The sequence below is a fragment of the Hemicordylus capensis genome, chromosome 4 (assembly GCF_027244095.1).
Source record: "Hemicordylus capensis ecotype Gifberg chromosome 4, rHemCap1.1.pri, whole genome shotgun sequence".
NCBI lineage: Eukaryota > Metazoa > Chordata > Lepidosauria > Squamata > Cordylidae > Hemicordylus > Hemicordylus capensis.
The window spans coordinates 133197050-133217061 of NC_069660.1; the positions used below are offsets into that span (position 1 = coordinate 133197050).

Genomic DNA, 20012 nt, shown 5'->3' on the forward strand with positions numbered 1-20012 from the left:
CCCTCTCTTTTTCCCAGGTATATGTTAGAGAGACTGGATTTTCAGTTGACTCTGGTACAATTGGGTAAGTATAGGGAAGGTGTAATTTCTAGGGGCAGAAAAATAACATGTGTAGTACCATCAATATATAAGCACCAACATAATGTCTGCATGGCTGCCGAGTGAAGGCCAAAAACCAGCCGAACTGGCCGAGCGGGACATGAGGAAGGCTGGAACCTTTCCCCCCTTCCCGCCACCAATGTCAAGCTCGCAAATCCCTCCCCCCAGACCAAACTGAACGGGGGGGGTTCGAATGGGGTGCCGGACCAAACTGGCCCGTTGGGTTCAAGGCTGGTCCAGCCTCGAACCAAACCGGCTAGCCAGTTCCGTGCACATCCCGAACATAAAGCTCATTGCAGTAATCTAGTCTGTAGGTTACCAGCATATGTATCACAGTTATGAGGTAATTTATCTTAAGAAACTGATGCACTTGGTGTATCGGACATAGCTGACAGAAAGCACCTCTGGCCACTGTGCCAACCTGAGACACCAGGGAGAGATTTGGATCCAGAAGCACTCCCAGACTATGTACGTGTTCCTTATGGGGAAATGTGGCCCCATCCAGAACCAGCCGATCAAAATTGTCGCCCTAGTTCCAACCCCTCAGAATAAGTACCTTCATCGTATTTGGATTCAGTCTCAATTTGTTATCCCTCATCCAGCCCATTACTGCCTCCAGAGAGGCATTTAGGGAGGTTGTGCCATCTCCTGATGTTGACATGGTGAAATAGATTTGGGTGTAATCAGTGTACTGATAACACCCTGCACCAAATCTTCTGATGATCTCTCCCAGCTGTTCAATGTAGATGTTAAGAATTGGAGACAGTATGGAGCCCTGGGAGATGTCATATAAAAGTTGACATTTTGAAGAACAGCAGTCTCCAAGCAACACCATCTGGAATCTACCTGAGAGGTAGGAGTGGAACCACTGCAAAGCTGTGCCTTCCACCCCCAACACTCTCAGACGGTCCAGAAGGATACAATTGTTGATAGTATCGAAAGCTGCTGAAAGATCCAAAAGGACGAGTTAAACCGGGGGGGGGGGGGTGTTCGAATGGGGTGCCGGTCTAGAAAATCAATTTCCTGCAAGACTGCCTAGAAATGGGAGGCCAGCACTTTCTCAATTACCTTGCCCAACCATGGAAGCTTGGAGACAGGCCTATGGTTGCTTAACTGAGATATCCAATGCATGGATTGGATTGTCCATGGATTGTCATGAGAAACCCAAGTCAATGAAATAATATACATAATGAAATCAAGTCAATGAAATAATATACATAAAACAGGATTCCTCTTGGAATATCTACTGGATATGTATTGTATATACTGGTACCACATACAGTACCAGTATGTATGGAATGGTGCTCCAGTGGAGTCCAGATGAGTACAACAGGGAGGTCTAATTATGAAGCATTTCAGAACACTCCTGCAAGCAAGTTGGATTCAGATGTATGGACAATTGTGCTCTTCCTCTGAATTCAGCATAGGGAGTCAAAAACGGGATTCAGATGCTGGGGAGGTTTTTTTCCCTCTTTCATATCACTGCCTTGCTTTTGCTTGTTCACAGATAGAACATTTGGTTATTGCTGATGAAAAATGATGATTGCCTGCTATCATGTTCCCTGAGTTGTCATTCACAAACTGAAAAAATGAGGGACTTTCAAGTACCTAGTAGTCACAAATGCCGTCTGCTGTAGTTTGTAACTTGGACCACCTGGAAGATCATTTGAAGAGTATCTTGATGAGGCATGCCTTTTACTTTTTTCTTTTGCTATTGTTACTTTTCTCTCCTTGGGGCACACTGTCAGGTGAGATGAATTAGCCTGTGCAGGACTGTGATGATGTCTGGATACTGGATCACCATGCACCAGAATGTAACATTATCACTCCGAATACAAATAATGGCCAGAGCAGTCACTAAAATCCTGGATGCATGTTCCAATGCATACAGAAATGCTGGGAGCAGGGGAAGCTTCATTTCCCATAACTCCCTACATCCTTGAGCACATATATGCTGCAGCCTTTGTCCATGCTTTAATCTTCTTTTGCCTGCAGAATCTTCCCTGTAATTCCAACCACTTCCAATAAGTAATACCAAGTGGAATGATTTTGAAAGCTGCTCCTCCATTATGGCACAGACACCCATGGTGAGGACTGAGGCCTCAGGGTCTTGACACATAATGTCATTGCTAATCAGCAAGGCCTGAAGGCACCAAAAGGTCCAATCTGGATCAAAACTGATTCCCCAAAGTTGGGCTGAAATCTAGGGCTGGAAGTTTCCAATATAATTCAAAATGAAATTGTGGGGACAACAACTTTGCACTCTCCAGATGAAGAAACAGTTTGCATATTTTACTCCATAAAAATTTCCTTTCTAACCTGACATTGAAAGCATGGAAATGCTCACTTATGCTTCCTGTCTTGCTGCTTCTTTAGAATGTCTGAAGGTACAATAAGACATATACGTATTTTGTAAAGTTCCATTTGTAATTAGTATTGCACATGGATAGATGTTTTGATGTGAAGCTCAGGGATGAATAAAACCTGGCATTCTTTGATGAGATACAATATTTCCACTGTGACCTCATGCTTTCTTTACCAGAGAAAGAAGCATAATTGTATTGCACAGCCTGATCATCATGCAGTTTCAGTGAAGAGAACTGTTTTCTTCATTAGATGCATTTTAGAAACACCAGTTCACCAATACAAAATGAAGAAGTTGGTGTGGAGGAAATATTTTGAGTGGAAAAAGATGCGCTTTTGCTTTCAAAAAGGATTCTGGGTATTACAAAAGGAAAAATATTCCAAACGTTTGAATTAATTTTGCACTTTAAAAACATTCTGAGGGACAAATTCTTTACAACAATTGCCCTTGGGACAGACAATAGTTCAACAGATATTTAAAGAAGGCAAGTGTGTGGACTAACTAAACAATCCAAATAGGCAAGTTGTGTATCCGTTCACAAAAAATAAGACACTTTATCTATGGCCTGCATTATTTTCCAAGAATCACTTATCAGGGGGAAAGAAATTTCTTTTCCAGCATGCTAATGAAAGAGGAGAGCTGGTCTTGTGGTAGCAAGAATGACTTGTCCCCTTAGCCAAGCAGGGTCTGCCTTGGTTGCATATGAATGTGAGACTTGATGTGCGAGCACTGAAAGATATTCCCCTCAGGGGATGGGGCCACTCTGGGAAGAGCAGAAGGTTCCAAGTTCCCTCCCTGGCATCTCCAAGATAGGGCTGAGAGAGATTCCTGCCTGTAACCTTGGAGAAGCCACTGTCAGTCTGTGTAGACAATATTGAGCTAGATGGACCTATGGTCTGACTCAGTATATGGCAGCTACCTATGTTCCTATGTTTCTAAACATGTGATGAGCACAGGCATAAGAACATAAGAACAGCCCTGCTGGAACAGGCCCAAGGCCCATCTAGTCCAGCATCCTGTTTCACAGTGGCCCACCAGATGCTGCTGGAAGCCTGCAGGCAGGAGTTGAGGGCATGCCCTCCCTCCTGCTGTTACTCCCCTGCAACTGGTACTCAGAGGCATCCTGTCTTTGAGGTTGGAGGTGGCCTACAGCACTCCAACTAGTAGCCGATGATAGACCTCTCCTCCATGAAGTTATCCAAACCCAAGTAAAGGTTCCTATGTGCACAAGAATAGCATGTGCAATTCTTTCCCCCTGTGCCCAAATGAGGTGAATGCTGTTCAAATTGGGCTTCTGCACATTTCTGGACTTCCATACAGAATTCCCAACTCACATGTTATGCTATGCACATGGTGGAGGAGAAAAGCACATCTCCGCTCATCAATCATACAAAGAAGGTCACTGGTTTGGTAAGTGTATGAACCAGGACTATATGATGGACAGGTTTCATGAAACACACATTTTAATCAGCATTTACATTTCCCATGTCTGCATAATGAAATGATAATGAAAGATGTAGCTAACATTTGCTCTGATATTCTGCCATTTTTTACGGTGGAGAGGCCTTGCATCCCAGGAGGAGAAACAGCTGCTATATTTTTCTACAATAAAGATGGTAATTGGAGACATATAAGGTGCATAATGCAATCTGTTCAAAGGGTAACATGCAGCAACCATAACATTCCAATTAAAGAGCAACAGTTCTAGGGACTGTTTCTGGGATCAGGCTGTTGGCCTGATCCAACATATTACCATCTGCATTCGTTATATCCCACAAAAGTTAAATGCAGGGGTGTACATGCTGCACAGCTTTGCAAGCCTGGTTCAGAACCACCCATGCCACTGTGAGCATCTAACAAACACACCCATAGGGCATGGGGAATAATATCAGTAGAGTTGCAATGTGCAATTGCACAAGAGTAAATAATAGTGGAAAGGCCCGGTTGCATAGCACCATGGGCATGTTTGTTAGACACTCACATTGGCACAGGTGGTTTGGTGCAAGGTAGGCTAAACCAAACTAAACCAAATAATTATCCAAAAAAGTATTAGTTGGATGGTGTTCAGTGCTGGAAAGATTTGGAATTAAGCAACAAATTTGGGTTCTACTTGAATCCAGACTGGATCCCCATCATACCAGGCTGCACTCAACTTGCCCAAAGGCCTCTATGCCTTTCTGTGCATGAATGAAATTTCCTATGCATGTTAGGTCCTAGGAAATAAGTAATACACCAGATAGGTGCCAGACATTGGTATACCCAGATCAAAACAGATCAGCTTTAACCCATCTCCACTTGCCACAGACTTTAGTGAAAGAATTCCAAACAGTTTCTCAAAGAGGGGCCTTTTGAACAGATTGCCACAACAGTGTTCTATGTAACAGATAGCCAAAATCCTTATCCAGGTAAATAATTTGAGATAAAGTTGCATTTAAGAGAAGTCAGTTCCCAAAGACTTTGCAAAAATCAATGGTTACTGGAATATTTATGATTTTCATTACACTAATTGCCCTTGGGAAATAAACTAAAATGCTTTCCTAACTAGAAAGTTTATTATCTCTACAGATTTCAGCCTACAGATACAGCTAAATCCTGCATGCCATATATGAAAATGGTGTCTGACACAATCTGTGTCTCTAAGGAAACATAGATTCAGTAACTCAACAAGTCTTTGCAGAAAAGGCAAGTTAAATTAGCATTGTAAAAAAAAAATGCTGCATGGTGTCTCTCGAGAGTGGATGGCTCGACTTCATTTGGATCTTCCCTTCTAAAAAGCATTTCATTAAAGGCATCTCTTTTATTTCTCTCACATAATCTATGCAATTGGGGCAAGGCCAAAACAAATGAAGCAGAGCTGCCATTTGGGAGCAATTTCTCCATCTCCAGTCAGGTTGTGAGATTTATGAGGCTGTGGGATACTGTTCCAAGCAAAGAAGTGAAAGGCCTCATAGCAAAAGCCCTCTCAAACCAGACTGGACAGGGAACAATCCAGCTTTGAGAAGGCCACGGGCACATGACTGAATAGGCCTTTTTCCGCCTCTGATTTCTGAGATGTGGCTAAGCTAATGTGATTTGTCTGGACACAGTTCAGTGCATTTGACTTTACAGTGCAAAGGGGGTATTTACAAAAGTCAAAGCTGAGATTTTTCTATTTTTCAAATGCTCCAAAGGGATGGAGATGATCAACTCTAAAATGCATTCAAAAAGCCTTTAGGATGGTGATGGTGATGATGATGATGATAAATAGTAGTGCTTTTGATGTGAAAAATGTGTTTGTGCACTGCCATACACAGTGGGAAGACATGGCGGGAATGACCTAGATACTGGATAACATAAAGATAAAGAATACTTCAAAATTCGGCTTCCCAAATATAATGAGATGGCTGATCATCTACGATGAGAACCATGTCAGAGAATTTGAGGGTACAGGAAAGCTTCTAACAGCCTGTGTGGGTTTTTTTTTTTTAAAAAAAAAGGCTAGGGGGATTAATACTAGGGATGTGTGAATCAATTCGGGAACAAATTGATTTGTACCCGAATCTAGCTGATTTGAGTGATTGGGAGACAGAACAAATCACACCTGTGGTCCATTGGCTAGATTCGGGTACAAATCAAATCATGCCAGATTCGATTCAAACTGAGTCAAGATTTGGATTCATCCTATTAATTCTCCCAGATTCCGACCTTTTTTTTTTTTTTAAAGGAAAACAACGAAGCTCTAGCCCTTGTATAAGTAGAATTATGAAGCAAAATGTATGGTCACTATTTTTCAAGTGTTTTTTGCTTCTTTGGTATATAGTAACTTTTCCTCAGTGAATCCCTATTAGGATTCATTACACAACTTCATTTCTTCTATTCATTTTGACTGCCCTTGGACAGTAGGGATGTACATAAACTGGTCCAGAGCCCATTGTAGAGGCCTCAGAACTGGTTCAAATGTGGCGCCGGCTTGAAGGTTCGACACCAGGGAGGGCTGGTTCTGTAAGGGCAGGGGAGGGTGCACATTCCCCGCCCCCCCACCGGATTTGGGGGCATGGCAGCATACCTCCCTGCCGCCCCTCCCCCATTCCTGGCCGGAAGTGGCTGGAAGTACCATCTGCCTGTGTGCCCGGTGCGCACACACGCACGTCGCGCCCAGTGCATGCATGTTGTGCACGTTGGGCATGTCATGTACATCACGTGTGCAATGTTACACGCAATGTGCATGATTTGCGCACGCCAGGCGCGACATACGTGTGTGCATGCACGCTGGCGTGCGCACTTCCGGCCAGGAACGGGGACAGGGGCGTATGCTGCCACCCCAGAAAATTGAAAAAAATCAAGTGCCGGCAGGGGGAGTGCGGCGGGGTGGGGAGTGCACTCTCCCCTGCCTTTAAAGAACCGCCCCCCCGGCATCGAACCACACCTCTGCAGTTCCATGCACACCACGATTGGACAGTGCCAACTGTCAATTGCCATGTGCCAACTACACCCTCCTCCCACCCACAAGGCAGTGGTGTACTACTCAGTTTATGTCCTAGGAATTTTTTCAAGTGTTTAGACTCTTTGGTGACTAATAACCTTTCCTTATAATGAATTCCTATGAGGATTCATTACACACCCATTAATCTAAACACCTCAAAAAATCCTAAAATATTAGGAGTACTCAGTGGCTTGCAGGTTGGGGGGTAGTTGGCACAAGGGATGCCACTAATTCCCCATTTGCAAAGCAGTGGGGTCAAAATGAATACAAGAAATGGAGGTGTGTAATGACGACACCAAAGAACCTAAACACTTCAAAAATTCATAAAAGATAAACTGAGTAACCCCAGTGTGTGTGTGGGGGGGGGGGGTAGTTGACACATGACAGTTGACACTGTCCAATGACAGTCAAAATGAACAGAAGAAATGAAGGTGTGCAATGAATCCTCATAGGGATTCATTATGAGGAAAGGTTATTATACACCAAGGAATCCAAACACTTGAAAAATAGTGAACACACATTTTGCTCCATAACTTTACTTCTACAAGGGCTAGAGCTTAGCTTTTTTTTTTTTTTTTTAAAGAAAGCTGGGAATCCATGATAGGGTTTTGATAGAGTGACTTCAAATCCCCATTATTTCCTATGGCAGAAATATACAAAATCAGTAAAAACCAAAGAAATCCATTATAAATCAACCACGTGCCCCGCTGCCTTGGAATTTGGATGGTAGGTGGCACCCATGGTGCCACCCACCACTCAGGTCTGGTGCCCGTACAACCTTTATAAGTGGTCCAAATCAATCCAGATCTAAATCAAATCGAATCAAAATTGAATCTGGGGCGATTTGGGTGGACAGATTTGGACACAAAACAAATCAGGGATGATTCTATTTGGGTACAAACCAAATAAATAAATCCATTCGTGCACATCCCTAGTGAATACCACCTACATGTAGCAATTATGTGGAGCAAAGATAAGTTAAGAAAATTCTGTTGAACCACCCAGTCACATAGTTCTTTTGCCCCTGAAGTCTCCCACAAGTGCTGCTCTGGAAAATGAAAAACAATGGGAAAATTAATTTATTTTGTCTAAGAAAGTAAATATGTATTAAAGTTTACACTTGAAACAACCTTAATTAATTACTTGCAAAACCTGTGGGGAGTGAGAGGAATTTTCACTTCCATCAACAATTATGTACGGGATGATACTGAGACCTTTTACTATCAGAATGGCCCTGTAAGAAGCTGATATGAACAGGTGGGTGGACCTCTTTTTAGAACCTGCTCTGAGACCCCCAAAAGCCAAAAGGCTAGATTGAGGCCTGTGTCTGGATTGTCGTTCTGGCAGGAAGCTGAAACATGACTTTGATTTTTTTTCTCTAAGCCAAGCCAGTGAACAGAAATGCTATTCCTGACGTTTGAGAGAGAAGGGCAATTTTCCCTCACTCTCCCAGCCTTGAAGCCTGTTTACTGCCTTCCAAAAAGCCTTGGGCTACTTGCTGACTTGCTAAAACCAATCATGAGAACATGTCAAGCATAATCATATCTAGCTTATTTAGAAAATTATAAGAAACCGCATATAGCTAATAACACCTACACCATGCTATGGGGGCTAACACATTCATATAACACTGAAACCCCTCTTGCTTATGTAACATTCCCTGTCCTTCTAACATATTTCTCTGGGCTAAAGAACATCAACAAAGATCTGAGATGGCTACAAGCCAGGGTCAGTTGGACATTTAAAAAGTGTCTCTATCTTGAATTTGATCAAAGAGTCAGGACAAGCTCCTGAGTGGCTCTTTGCCTGGAGGGCAAGAGAGGGAATCTGGAAACAGGGCTGGAGCTTGCTTTATCAAATTGGAGACACTCTGGAGAAGATGAGGTGATTGTTTTGACTTTGAGAGGTGACAAAACGGTATAAAAGGCTGCAGACAGCCATTCATGGGGAAGGATAGGCATGGGCTTACTTCATGGAAGAGGCACCATGTAACCCCTCCCTGTATCTTCAGAGCCAGTCACCCTCCCACCAGAGAAGCCAGCAGAGATTTCGTTCCAGCTCACCTGGAAACTGGTAAAAATTGCCCACGCCATGCCTTCACAGATAACCACTTCTGATTAATATCTCTGCTTCCATCCCCTCCTTTTCCCCTCTCCCCTCTGTCCCTGGATCTTCTCTCTTACCTATCCTGAGTTCCAGCAAAGCCCCTGCCACAGCCATCATTTGCCAGGTGGCAGGAAACAGCATCTGTCTCCCCCTGTCCTCCTTCCAGTCCCTCCTTCTCCCCCTTCCTACGCTGCTTTAATGGACATTCCTCTTGCCAGTCTCCCTCCCTCTTTGAAAACTGTACTTCAGCTTTTTGCTCTCTGCCAGCACACCTTCTGGATTGTTTTGGAACAATCAGGAGATAGCAAAGGCCTTCAGCTACTTGCTCCTAATGAAAGGAAACTGTTTTAAACTATTCAGCATTTAGTAGAAGGGTTAAAAAGAAATGCCTTTTCTGTTAAGAGTCAAAGATGCCTTGCACTTGTTATTGGTATGAGTTAACTGTCATAGAAATTATTAGGCCAACAAATTATTAGGGAAACACTGATTGAATTGCCAGGTTGGGGGAATTGTTTCGACTTGTTGCTAAGTAGCAGCAAGATAGGGCACTCTTTGCACACAGAAGCTGAATTCCTCAGCTTGCTGATAACATGACTGCCTGTTTCTTGGTGAGGCCAAAACTCTTTCCTAGCTAGCAGCTCTGCATTTTGGCAAAGGGGGAAATGATTTAGCAATGTTTTTAGCTGTTACTGAACACTACACTACAATCATAGGAAAATGAAATTGATAACTACCTGCCTATATGCCTAATCACCTACACTTGTAATCATTAGCCCTAATAAAGCCCGTTTAAACTCACAGTTGTGAGTGTGTGTGTGTGTCTTTCCTTCTCCAGAATCACCCATGAATCTCAGAAAACGAACACCGAGGCAGCTTGTTGGCTGCATGTGGTAGGATAAGGGGGAGATCAACCACCAATCAGCCACTCCTTTATCGTATCAAAGTCAGAGAGCATGAGCAGAAAAACCTAGAGATAAGACCAAAGGCAATGGTCACAGGTGTGACCATGATGCATTTTGTTTTGCCCTTATTCTTTGGACTACTGTGGTGAATGGATCAGGCCATCTCTGGAGATGCAAGCACTTATCTGCTCTAACGGTGAAACTTGTTTTTGATTGCTTTCATGAAATTTATGGTACCTGAACTAAAAAAAAGTTTGTAATTGCATGAGTGTCTGTGTTTCAACTTAAATCCAATATAGCCTGTACATATTGTACATAAAAATTGTAGGAGTGTCCGATTGCTCCGGGGTTTGGGTGGTGGTTGGCACCCATGGGTGCTCCACAATAGGGAATAATGGGCTGATTCGAGTCGCCATTATACCCTATGAGGGGAAAATTTTAAAAGTTAAAAAAATTGTAAAATGTCAAACAAGTGTCTGATTGCTTTGGGTGTTGGATGGTAGGCACCCATTGATGCCAACTACCACCCCACCCACTATGGGAGGTTCGAACCAGTTCAAACCAGTTCAGATTTGAACCAAATTGGGGGGGTTCAAACAAAACCAAAACCAAACCTCCCCCTTCCAGTTCAAACCCGGTTCGAATTCAAACCGAACGTGCAAACCAATTTTGTGCACATCCCTACCATTTGGCCGTCTCTTTGGCCCGTTCAAGCCTTTTCCCCTTCAGTGTCGTGGCCATTTTGGAGGCCACTGCGCCTGTGCAATTGGCCTCTGCATGACCCAGGCCACACAGAGGCCAATTGCGCAGGCGTGGTGGCCTCCAAAACGGCCACCGCACCAGAGGGGGAAGAGCTGGCTGAATGGCTGTTGGAGGCATAAAGGGAGGCTGACGGGGGAGGGGAAACCTCCACAGACCCCCCCCCCGGCTCCAACAACACCCCCGAAGGGAGTAAGTAAAAGAAACATTTTAAAAAATCTGTGAACCCCCCGAAAAGTTGGGGGGTGTTCGGTCTGGGGTCAGACTGAACAGGGGATGGTTTGGTTCAACCTTGAACAGTCAAACCGAACAGGTTCGACGTCTGACACATTCGGCTTCAAACCTCTTTGCATGTCCCTACTAAATTATTCCCACCTTGGAAGAGAATGGAGGAAAACATTTTACACAGCAACATCATTTATAGAAAGCAAGGGAGTAGTCTCCACTTCCTCCACCATGTTTCAGACCAGATGTGATTATTCCTCTCACTTACCTATATTTATTGTTACTATAAAATATTAAAATTAACCATAACAAATGATATTAAAATACAGAAGCTTTTGCAACTGAGACTGCATGAAGATACAGGTGGCCCTCGTTATCCATGTGAGTTTATTTCTGGCCTACAACCACAGATAGACACTGTGAATGAGAACTTGAATCAATGGAAATTGGGGGGTTACGTTCCTTGAGGTAAAAAAAGGGTTAAAAAAAAGTGGGGAGGAGGCAGAAAAAGTGAAATAATGTAACATACCTTGCTCTCCAGCTGTCCAGCAATGCCCCCTAAACCCCCAAATTCCTCCGATTTTCTGTGAAGAATCATGGTGGGGATTTTTTTAAAGAAAGAGTCACAAAATGGCTCTATCCTGCAAAATGATGGCCATAAATGACATCAAAAGGAACCATAGATAGGCAAATTTTGCCTCTTTAACCTCAGATAATGAGGTCAGGTCTCCATTGACTGATCACAGATACATGAAACCACGGAAGCTGAGTCTGCAGATAATGAGGACCACTTGTATATGAGCTTGAGTGTTGTGCCTGTTGTGTACAATCTTAATCAGAAGATGCTTCCTTTTTCCATCAAGCAGAAACTGGCTGTGCAGAGTGCTGATTGCTTGGCCCTTGGGACAATCATGAAGCCACTGCCCCATACAAACTTCTTCTCCACCCCCATCACACATGGAGAAGCATTTCAGGTTGATATAGATACAGGGGTTTTGTTGGGTTTTTTTTTAAAGGTACCAAATAAAGCGTTTTACTTGATAAACATGTCAGGCACCTAAAAAGGTTTTTTAAAAAAAATTTATATATATATATATACACACACACACACACACACACACACACACACATACACACACCTATTGTACACCTCTCTCTCTCTCTCTCTCTCTCTCTCTCTCTCTCTCTCTCTCTCTCTCTCTCTACCTATTGGGCTATTGTTTGCCCATCCCTCCATACCTTGGGCAGGCTTTTAGCTTTTAATATATATATTAAAAGCCAGCCACCATGTTTGTGAGAAAGCACTGCAACATGAAGGGCAGCTAGCTGTGAATGTGCTGCTCTGCACAGCATGCTCCATGGTTCCATGCTAGCAATGACTTGAATAGGGCTGGGCCCACCTCCTTCCCCTTTGTGGCCAGAGTGTGGCTCTTGATGTCATGGGGTTTTGCCTCCTAGCCTTGCGGTGCATCGTGGGAAGGTTGTCCTGTTTTTCTGGGGACTTCCCTGATCCAAGCACACTGCTGTGGGCGCTCCTCTGGGAGCGTGGGTTGCAGAGTCCAATAGAGGCACTGTTTGTCTATCCAGTATGGGGAAGGACTCCTCCAAGCTCTAACCACCTACTTCTGATCGTGTGCAAGAGTCCTAGTTCCACTCATACAATTTCTGGAGGGCACACAGTGCATCCAATTGATACACTTTGGCACTGAAGCCATTGTCCTTCATCCATACTTTGGGCAGGATTTCAGATATCAGCTTTCTAAATGTCATCTGACAAAGCTGGCTCTGGTTCACTTCACAAAAGCTTCCATCACACAGTTTGTTGGATTTGCAATATTAGTAACTACAGCAATCTTCAGCTGACTGTGTTTATGTTCTTCTTGCTCCCTTGAGTAGGAGAAACATCCCGCAGGATCAGAGCAATTCATGTAAACTGCAGGATTTGGCCTCTGTGGGCACAATAAGGAATTGATGCATGAGTAGGTGCAGCAGCACAGAGCCTGAAATGGCATGTTTCCATGGCTACTCACCAGTGGGTGTAGTAATGTGCTGCTTGAAGAAATGCAAAAAATACCAAGGGGCATTTTGAAAAAGTCAGTGCTTCTTTAATTAGGCAGTCACTTTCCTATGGCAAAATCCAGAAGTGGAGTTCTAATCACCAACTGTTGTGGGTGTTTGTGTGTGTGATACACACAGGAGTGCAAAAATGATCGCAAAATATAGGAACTAGTCAGGTTTTATTGGAGTCAGCTTCCAAGGAAAGACAGAGGGGAAGACCCGAGTGTGCCCTGAGAGGAAGGAACCTGTTTTTTGTCAGTGTCTCCTGCCATATATTCCCACACATGTCCCACATGTTCTTCAGAACAGTGCTGCTTAATTGAGAAAAGCCAGCTCAAGTCTACCTGAAAACAGGATTCCTATCCTAGAGAGTATGGCTGCTCTTTGTAGCTAAGAAAGAAGTAGGAAACAAGTGGACGTGAGGGACAGATCCCACACACAGCAGCACACACAGGAGAGATAGAGAGAAAATCTGTGTCCTGACTTCTGCAACCCCTGTCACCAAAACCATCTTTTTAAGGTACCCAGGGTACCTGGGAGCCTGAATTTATGCACCCTAGTGTAAACACATACCCTCAGTCAGATGAATTTTGTAAAATGTAAGATATTGTCAGAAGCCATCAGAAATGTATGTTCCAAAAAATTGGAACAAACTAATCTGAGCTAATCAAGGGTCAGTGTTCCCAGTTCCCAGTTTTTAAAAATGGCCTTCATAACACAAAGGATTGTTTAGGGAACCATTCCACTTCCCATCCTCCGAACATACTGTTTTTATGTAGTTTATTAAATACAGGAATCATAGATGGCTGGCGAGATGGTGTGACATATATATAGTAGCAAGTTGCCCAGCAAGGCTAAGCCTACCGGCCTCCATCACTACCTTACCATGCCCACCTGTAAGGCCATGAGGCCTCCTCCCCTTTTGTGGTGTTGGTTGATTACTACCTACTATACCATTTTAGTGGCCATCCCTATAGCAATGGGTAACCGGGCAAGGTTACTCTTTAACATTTATTTTCTGTTATCATATTCTAGAAATTTTTAATCTTGGAGCAATATAATACCAAGTTTACAAACAAACAAAAGCACAATACAGTCATCCCTTGCCAACTGAGGGTTTCCTATATCGCAGATTTGAGTATCCACAACTGGGAAATTGTGACCAGTCTTGACAACCACGACCTGAGTATCTGCGGTTTGGCAAGATTTTTTTTCCAATTGGGGGGGTCGCAATTTTCAGGGGTCAAGGGGTCATTTTCAGGGGTCCCCTTCACTCCTCTTGCTCACTCCTGGTGATTTGCCCCCCCCATTTTTTACTGTATTTTGCAGTCCTTCCACAACCACGATTCCCCTAACCCTGTTTGCCATTGATTTCAATGGTTCATCTACTGCGAATTTGCCAACCATAAGGTTTTCCAGTAATGAAACCCTTGCAGTTGGCCAGGGATTACTGTATCTACCTCTCAAGATTTCTTTCCAGTTTTCAACATGTTATAAAACTACAGTCTCTAGGGTCTGTGTGAGATTTTAATCTCAGATCAACTGACAGTTTCCCCTTCCTACACAGAAATTGCACTGAAAACATTGTGACTGCTTTGTTCCTTGAATCCTTGGAACAGTAACAAGCATTCTATGCCATCACAACAGTTCAGCCAACTGGGGTCATTTTCAATTAAATTGATATGGGCTGTAAACATACTAAGACCATTCACATGACCTGACCTTTTAGCTCTAGTGTATGGTACTCACTAGAACACACAAGCCCTCAATCTTCTAAACAAATTATGGTATAGGAAGCCATTTAAATGGTGGGGGGACTCACAACAAATATAAACTCTTCTATGGTCTGGGCACCCATCATTAGTTGTACAACCACAAAGACTAAGAGGAAGAGGATCAGTAGCATTTACATCTAATTTAGCTAAGAAAACGATGTGCATTATTTTGAATACCTATGTACACACACAGAGAATCACACTTTTTTCAGGAAATGAAATATAATCTGTAATTCAGAACTGCGCTTTCTAAAATAATGCATAGGAAGGTTAAACGCAATGAAGAAAAATTGAGAGAGAGAGGTAAGTACATGCATTAGTAAGGAAGGAATTCTATTTAGCTGTAAATAAACGTCCCTGCAATCACATGAATCTTAGCACACCCGTTAAAGTGCAATAAATCCAGTAAAACATGACTCATTACTCACCTCATCAACTTGAGGTTCTTGAGCCTGAGGAGCATTGGGCACAGGGGAATCACAGTCTGGGCTATAATGCTCACAATAGTCGTACGCTGCTCTGGGATCCCCGACAATCAACAGCTGCTGGATATCACCCTGCCGGGAAACATAAGAAGATTATAAATTAGCAACCATTACAGGTCATGAGGAGTAATGAAAAGGAATCCTTCTTCTTTGCAAAACAACCTTGGTTAAGTGAGATGCAGCTAACAGAGGTTTAATTATTCTGCGGTGCCTGTTAATCTATCGGAGTAATTTATATTCGTCTATTAGGGCTTCACCATGGCTTGTTAATGGATTTGCTGTGTACAAATAGGTGTTTTATTGGGAGGTGAAATCATTTTGTGGCAAGAGCTAAATGTTTAAGCTCTTATGTACAAACTGATTGCATGAATCCAGATATGGGCTGCAATTATCTATCTCCCTGTGATCTAATACAAGATAACAATGACATTCATTGAGGTTATACACACAATCAAAAATTGTGTTCTACCCAGGTACGGGAGCTGTGTGTGCTCCCAAATTTTCAGTTGTGTGGAAGCAAGGTAGCAAGGTACCCAGCAAAACCTAGGCAGCTTTTTCTCCTACCACATAATTACTTCTACCCAGGTTTTCCTCTTACTTTGCTTCCACACAACCAAAAATTGGGAGCGCACACAGCTCCCAAACTCAGGTAGAACACAGTTTTTGATTTTATGAATGACATCATTGATTCTCAGACTGCCAAGGTGAATAGAAAGGCATTTTTTATGGTTTCATTTGGGGCTGAGGTCAAACCAATAGAGAGTTCAGGATTTTAGCAAATATTGCATTTTCTTAAGCATTTAAATGGAATTTAAAGATAAATATATCAGCCCATATTTTAATATTTGAGGACACAATCTCACGAAAGGAAAACACATCAAAGTACCATTGATTTAAATGAGAGAGATATAAACACATTTAACTTATTGAAATAACTGGGGGAAGTGCTTACATTAAGTTGAACTGTACACTGACTTAAAAAAAAATCATTTGAGGCAAGATTCACCTAAAATAAATCAATTTTAACTCAAATTAATTTTGATGCAAGAAATAAACACATGCTTAGCCCTTTTCTGTTAAAACCCATGGACTCAGACATGCTTAATTTAGCCAGATCAAGCTCATATTTTTCATGGTTTTCCATTTTACAGAAAGATCAAATTCCAAATAAATTTTTCAAGCCAATAATACCAACAACAGCAACCCTGCCATATTATACAAAATTCAAAACTAGAAAATTAAAAAAAGAAAACAATGATTCATTTTTCAAGGAAACAACAGTGGTCAACCTCCAAAGCAGTATATACCGCCAGTGCTCCTAGCACCTGGCAGCATGCAGCACTAGGCCCTGCACTATTGCACACTCTTCCCGAAGTGTGAGCACGTGGTATGGTGGTCACTGGCCAACACCCACAGGGCCAGCATTCCTAACATCAGGCAGCACACAGCACTAGCACCCAGGCAGTTCTGTCCTCTCTCCAATGTGTGGACACTTTTGCTCAAGAGCACAAATACTCGCTGTAGCTATATTAGAGTGAAAACATCACTTGGCCCTCAGCGATATGTTTCTGCTCTAACAGAGCACTTCCAGCGTGCAGGCAAGCTCTGGAAAATATTTGTGCTCCTGCACAAAAGTGCCCATGGTTCAATGAGAATGCACAACAGCACGGGGCTAATGCGGCATGCTGCCAGACTTTAGGACCGACAGCCCTGTGGATGTTGCCCAGTGACCACAATCCATACACAATATTATGCACACTTAATCAACATGGAAGTGACAGAGATTAAGCACAGAGAACTCAGGCTGAGGCCTATATCAGTTATCAGTCAGGCTGAGGCCTATATAAGTTATTCAGGTTGATGCTCTCTTCAGTTTTGTACTCATAGAGATATTGTTCCTTGGCCATTTTTGCCTACTGAATAGGAAAGAAATGAACCTCAGGGGTTAGTTCCTGCTGAGCTACATTTATCTGTTTAGAGCAGGCCTGCACAGCTTGTGACCCACCAGACTGAATGCTGTCTTCCCGCCTGTCCACTGTTGTGGCCTGCAAGGTACATACTGGCATGTGTGCAAACGTGTGTGTGTGTGTGCGCGCACACACTTTCTCAATAGACATCTCCTACATTACCCAACCAACATGGGTGAACTAAATCCATTTTTGAAAGCACCCCTTCCAGTATTGTGTCAAGCATGTCTTCTGACATGCTTAATTATTTGTGGCATAATATACCATGAAAAAAAATCATGAATGGTTTTTGAAACTGAGCTTTCCTAATATTATTGCAAGAGAGATACAATCACTTCTGTCCTTGAATTATCTGTCTAATAAAGCTGTATATTCACATCAAGACATTACATTATGAGAATACAATGAAAAGATGGGAAATTAAGCAGTTTCTCTTTTTTTAGAAGCACTAACTAGAAAGCAAGAGGAAGCGCAGAAACTGAAATTGGCATACATACTATGCAAATGCAATAAATGCAATAAATAAATTAATATGTAATATCTTTACACTACAGTCCTTTTCAGACATTCAGGTGGTGTAAGGACACATTCAGAGGTGGGGACACATTCAGCTGAAGGTCTGCAGTGCAAAGAACTGTGTACAACTGTATATGCATAAGGCTCTCTCCATGCAACTGAGAACTCTCCTTTTCCAAGACTCGCGTGTTACTAGACTTGCTTGCAAGGCCAATGCTGCAATTCACCTCTCAAACAAAAGAAACTTAGCCATTTTCCTAGCCCGCTTGGAAGAGAAGCTTTAGCTGTCCACATTCCAGAAATGGCAAGTCGTTCTGATAAGGCCATGGTGACCCCAGGAAGCTTTTCACACTGGGCTTTTGAAGCCCTTTGACTCGCATCTCCTCCAGAATGGAGGCGGTGTGTTCACATATCGGCTAGATTTACCCCCATATCCCTGCAAGTTATCGGGGAGTAGTGGTTAAAAAAAATCCACTATTCATGTCAGTTTTTTGGGACAACTTCCAGTTCGTAGGAAAGCCTCCCTGTAAACTCCCAGTAAAACCTGCTGTGCATAAAAGCCCCAGGTCATTGCAAGACTGTAAATGACTAAAGGAAATGTTCCTCTGATTGCATCTGAGCATATACAGAGATACAGGGCTGACCAAATCAGAGGAATAAAAGAGACAAAAGCAAAGGAATGCTAGCTGTCTTCCTCTATGTTGGGGTCCCACCAGGGGCCTCTGCGACTTACCCGAATCTTCGGGTGGCGTGGCGTCTTCCCCTAGCCCCAGAGTAGCCCCGCATCAATCCCCAGCTGGTCCAGGCGAGACCCCAGCCAGCCATTAACTTCCAGGCTGTCCCCCATGGCCCGACGGCTTTCTGCTATCAGGCAACAACAAGGTCTCACGAGATAAGAGATCATTTTTATTCATCCTTCAGTAATCTTTTGTAAAATAGCTCTTTGGTTTATGAAGCTTACAGGAGAAACAACCAAGACGTAACCTAATCGATACTCAATATTCATGCCTTATATGGAGAAAGCATTCCAAAATACTATAGTGTTTCAGATTATGCTGAAACTCTTAAACCATGCCTCACAATATGTTTTTGTGTATAAAACCCTCCCAAAGAAGGCACTGCCCTGACACCACTCTCTTACACCCCATCCTGCATCATGCACACCGCTTCCATGCACTCCACGGCTTGCCATATGCTCAACCAACTGGAGGGAAAGACTCCAACTAGATCAGGTAGATATGAAAAATTGCTCTATTCTTTCTCTCTTTCATCCTCAAATTTCTGTCCCCCTTCCTAGAGCGATGACATGGTGAATGAGCTACCTGAGCCATCTCCATTGAGTCTACCAAATTCCAGTATAGAAAGACCAAAGAAAGTCATTAGTGAGTTTGCCAGGCGCTAATCTCTTGATTAGAGATGTGCGAATCGATTCAGGAGCCAGAGTGGTGTAGTGGTTAGAGTGCTGGACTAGGAACGGGGAGACCCAAGTTCAAATCCCCATTCAGTCATGATACTAGCTGGGTGACTCTGGGCCAGTCACTTCTCTCTCAGCCTAACCTACTTCACAGGGTTGTTGTGAGGAGAAACCTAAATATGTAGTACACCGCTCTGGGTCCCTTGGAGGAAAAGCAAGATATTAAAAAAATGTTTTAAAAAATCTATTTGTACCCAAATCTAGATGATACAGGTGATTTGGAGACAGAACAAATCACCCCTGGGGTCCATTGGCTAGATTTGGGTCCAAATCGAATCATGCCAGATTTGATTCGAATCTATTCAAGATTTGGATTCCTCCTATCAATTTCTCCTGATTTCCAGCTTGCTTGCTTGCTTGCTTCTTTCTTTCTTCCTTCCTTCCTTTCTTTCTTTCTGAAAGCTAAGCTGTTGAAGTGGAGTTATGGAGCAAAATTTGTGGTCACTATTTTTCAAATGTTTGGATTCTTTGGTGTATAATAACCTTGCCTCAATGAATCCCTATGAGGATTCATTACATGCCATCATTTCTTCTATTCGTTTTAACAGTCTTTAGACAGTGGCAATTGTCAACTGCCATGTGCCAACTACACCCCCCCCTCAAGGCAGTGGGGTACTACTCAGTTTATGTTATAAGAATTTTTTCAAGTATTTAGACTCTTCAGTGTCTAATAACCTTTCCTCAAAATGAATCCTTATGAGGATTCATTACACACCTCAAAAATTCCTAAAAAATATACTGAGTACCCCAGGGTGTGTGTAGTTGACACATGGCAGTTGGCAACTGGCACTGTCCAATGATAGTCAAAATGAATATTCA

The 20012-nt window shown here is 42.9% G+C and overlaps 1 protein-coding gene across 5 annotated transcripts in view; it reads right to left on the reverse strand.

Annotated features, from left to right (window-relative positions):
* The window catches only part of COL11A1 (collagen type XI alpha 1 chain), a 382842-nt gene that overhangs the window by 254794 nt on the left and 108036 nt on the right, over positions 1-20012 (reverse strand). For all 5 annotated transcript variants that reach the window (XR_008306906.1, XM_053249173.1, XM_053249172.1 and 2 more), the window contains one exon: positions 15180-15308. Coding sequence is in view for 4 of the 5 variants with exons in the window: in XM_053249173.1 (XP_053105148.1) it covers positions 15180-15308 (129 nt within the window). In the remaining variant the exon portion in view is untranslated. The remainder of the gene's footprint in view (positions 1-15179; positions 15309-20012) is intronic.